The 4,195-nt window shown below is 41.4% G+C and overlaps 1 protein-coding gene across 1 annotated transcript; it reads right to left on the bottom strand.

Moving 5' to 3' along the window:
• Window positions 1–286: 286 nt before the first annotated feature.
• LOC137650853 (uncharacterized) lies at window positions 287–2,568 on the bottom strand. The gene is made up of 3 exons (XM_068384010.1): window positions 2,053–2,568; window positions 1,033–1,910; window positions 287–929 (listed from the first exon to the last, which is right to left on the bottom strand). Exons 1-3 carry the CDS (start codon window positions 2,566–2,568, stop codon window positions 287–289), a joined length of 2,037 nt encoding a protein of 678 aa, XP_068240111.1.
• Window positions 2,569–4,195: the final 1,627 nt, after the last annotated feature.

Here is a 4,195-nt window from a genome sequence, read left to right as displayed (position 1 = left end):
ATCAACTACAGCACCTGCACAGAGATTTGCATGTTCAACTTCACTGCTCACCAACCAATTCGTCTTGACTTGTCAAAATATCAGCTTTACTCTTCTCTGAAGGCACCATCTGAACAACGATATTCAAACCAAACTCAGCAATTAATTCCTTCAATGTACCCAAGCGTCTTTTAATTATCATCTCAGCAGCTCCTTTTGTGTGGACACACTTCTCAGCACTGACTATAAATTTCAACTATGCCCCCACGGTTGCAGAGTCAGTCCTCACCTCTATCGACTCTAAACCCTATCTAATGGCTAAATTTACTCCTTTCAAAACAGCTTTTAGTTCGGCAACATTGATGTGGTTGAAATCGTCCTTTTTTCTAAGCCAAGCAGCATCCTCAGCAATCTTGCCATTTATCTCCAAAACTACACCCATAGCAATTTTGCTGGCATCACACCACACAACACCATGCTTTACACTCGGGACACACCAGTTTCCTCTCAGAGGTTCATCTAACTTTACTCCCTCAATTACTTCTTTAATCATCATCATGGACTGTTCACCAACAGGATCCTCCCAACGTGCTCCTGATGCTCTTCTCTTAATGTAGCTACATGCAATTCTTAACCATCCAGCTATGGGATAATGACCCACTAATGTACCACAAACTGAAAACAATTCCCTCCTTGTAAGCATATCTGCAACTTCAGGCACCTTATTACCTCTCTGGAACATCAACTCTCCTCCAACTCTTTGCAGTTGCAATACTAAAGCAGCACCTCCATTGAGCGACTCAGGGGACTTTATTATCAACTCAAAGGTATTCAAATGTCTAATCACCTCATCAGCAGTAGCTATCGACTCATTCACAAGAATGTCATCTATATACGAACTGGTTGGTCTCTCTATTTTTTCATTCCTACTTAATACAGTCTTTAGTATCCTAGACATAATCCGTGGTGCAGAGTTCAACCAGAATCACAATATAGTTCACTAGTTGATATGGCCACAATTTTTCGTCAACGCTCAGCTGTAAGTAGGCTGACTTCAAATCCACAACAGATGCATTCTCACCTGTCTGTCGCCATTTTCGTAGTGTCTCACTGCATACATCAGTCACATCATCACCAGTGTGACACTTGACATTCACATTAAGTTCCTTAAAATAAAGCACTGGTCTCATCCTGTTCTTTGTTGGCTGTTTCACTGCCATTAGAGGAATAATACCAACGTCAACCTTTTCTTTCCATGGAACTAAAATACCTTCGACAATCCACCTGTCCACTTCCTTCTCAAATTCTTCCTTCTTCCAACCATCAAGCTTTTCATCATAACAGCTTACTTTATTCTTCAGTGTCACAGTTTCATTATTTTCCCAAAACCACCTGACTGTCCATTTCTTTCCACCAAACCTAGCATGAGAGTCTGGATCTTCAATTACAACTGTTGAACTATTGTTATCATTCTCACCACCAAGTCTATGCTTAATTTCTTGACCAACTGAAGCAACACCAAAAGCACCAAAACACACCGTTTCTTGGGTCACTGTGACACCTCCCAATTGGTCAATAACATCAACTCCTAACACCACATCAACGCCATTAACCAGTTGATTCGACACTACAGCCCTCACTGTCACACATTTACCGTTCACACCCAGCTCAACACAATATGTAACTTTACACTTAATATGACTCCCATCAAAAACACTGATATACACTTCTCCTTTACAGTGAGGCAAAAATTTAAAAAGTACCACAGATGTAGAGCAGCCTGTATCTATAAGACCCTTTGCAGTCTCATTACCAATCCAAACATCAATTATAGGCAATGTATCAAGGTGCACCTTTTTATCATCAAAAGGGAGGCTACAGGCGCAGCAGTCACCCCTTACTCGTTTTCCACAACCTGTTCCTGACAACGACTGGCCATATGACCAATTTTATTACACCAAAAACACCTCACCTGTGTCTCTTTACAGTCTTTTATCATATGAGGGCCACCGCATCGGAAGCAATGACCCATAAACTGGAAAGGCCTAGCCCTATTCTCATGTATTGCACCACCTCCTTCTCCACCTTTCTGACAGTTACAGCTACCTCACCACCTTGCTGTTTAGATGACAAAATCCTGGCATGGCTAATCAATTTACTCATTGCCATTGTCATCACATTTGGCAATTGCTGTAAAGCAACACTAATATTATCTGGAAAACCATTAACAAACGTTAGTTTCACAACATTTTCTAAACCAACCTTATCATACTTAGCTAAACCCTTCAGCCTCCTAATCTCATTAGCATACACATCAACTGGTTCTCCCGTCCACTTCAATCGAACAAGTTTTCCAAAAGCAGAGAATGGATCATCAGAAAATGCTACTTCCAATTTTTCTTGAATTTTTGCTGCACATTCTTGGTCTTCATCACCCATCTCCAAATAAAGTGCTCTAGCATCACCCTCCAGATACAAAGGAATAAAACTGGCTAAGTCTACTATTTTCTGTAGCTTAGCCACTAAGGTCACCTTCTTCAACCATGACACAACGTCTCCTTCACCGGTGAATGGCTTAATCATGTCCATTGTAATCATAGATGCCATACTCTCTTGGAATAGGCCTAGATAGCTTGTAGTTAAAACTCACTTTACAAGTTCCCTCTGTGGAAGTAGTGGACGACCTTCGAGTTGCAACTCACCAACCAATGAGGCCAATAGCAGGAAAGGACCCACACCACGAATTCAAAGCCTCAGAGCCCCGGGGCAATCACCCTACCTGGACAACAGCTACTTGACAACTTCTCAAGGTGTGAACGATCTGTCTCCCTCGTCACTACGGCATTGTTTTCCGACAACTCCTACAGGTGTAAACAATCTAACTACCTCATAACTGTGGCAGTGTTTTCCAAGGTATATTACAAACAAAAATCGTTAATTACAATAATCGCACAACACGCCCACCTGATCTTAAGATCACCACGCATCATACATACATACACACACACACAGCACAAGACTTGATCAGAAACATAATCAGCCATCCATACAGGTGGTTTTCTATTCCTCCGTGGACGCTGATTTTCTCCCGTTTCTCTTTGAACACTTACTTGTGGTTCCACTGATTCTTCAGAGACTGAATCATCACTTGACATTTTGCTTGAGCCATCAGATAGAGAAGCTGGAACTATAACTGGTCACACATCCAACACATACCTTGGAATTCCATCAACTGAAATGTTGTTTGAAGAGTTCACATGAGTGACAATCCCTTTACGCCATTGAGTAGTACAATGGGCGTTTGGGTGCTTCACCCACACTTGCTCTCCCATCTTAATTAAAAGGGGCTTTTCTTGCCTGGTATCTGTTCCATTGGGGATTACTGAAGGATACCTCCACTCATATCTGTATACCGAAAGTTGTGGAACAGACGATTCAACTTGTCCAGATCTTGGTTTGCTGTTGTACCAAAATACTGATTCTATAGGACTAATTCCTCCTCTCTCTGCAATAGCCTTGAGGGTCCTATGATGTCTTTCAACTATTCCATTTCCTCCTGGTTGATAAGCAGCCGGAAACACCCTAACAGTGTTCCAACGAGACAACATATCTCCTAAACACTGCGACCTAAATGCTGTACTATTATCCAGTAATAGTTCATCAACTGGCCCTCTTTCCAAAAAGATGCTATTCAACTCAGCAGAGATTTCTTGAACATCTTCTCTCTTTAGCTGCATCCATATTGTAAAACGACCTGGACCACAATCCACCACTGATAAATAGGGTACCTGTCTGTAATAAGTAACATTAACCCTTTTACCCCCAAAGGACGTACTGGTACGTTTCACAAAACTCATCCCTTTACCCCCATGGACGTACCGGTACGTCCTTGCAAAAAACTGCTATTTAATTTTTTTTTTGCATATTTTTGATAATTTTTTGTGAAACTTTAGACATTTTCCAGGAGAATGAGACCAACCTGACCTCTCTCTTGACGAGAATTAAGGCTGTTAGAGCAATTTAAGAAAAATATACTGCAAAATGTGCTTGAAAAAAAAATAACCCCACGGGGTTAAGGGTTGGAAAGTTCCAAATAGCCTGGGGGTAAAAGGGTTAATAGCTAGGCGCTGCCAGTTTCTTTCAACACTTAATTCGCCTCCTTTGGGAATCACAGGCGCAGGATCAATGTACTGACAACAATCACAACATTGAACTA

The sequence above is a fragment of the Palaemon carinicauda genome, chromosome 12 (assembly GCF_036898095.1).
Source record: "Palaemon carinicauda isolate YSFRI2023 chromosome 12, ASM3689809v2, whole genome shotgun sequence".
Taxonomy (NCBI): Eukaryota; Metazoa; Arthropoda; class Malacostraca; order Decapoda; family Palaemonidae; genus Palaemon; species Palaemon carinicauda.
Note: the sequence above shows the minus strand (reverse complement) of the source record. Positions and strands in the feature narration are given on the sequence as shown.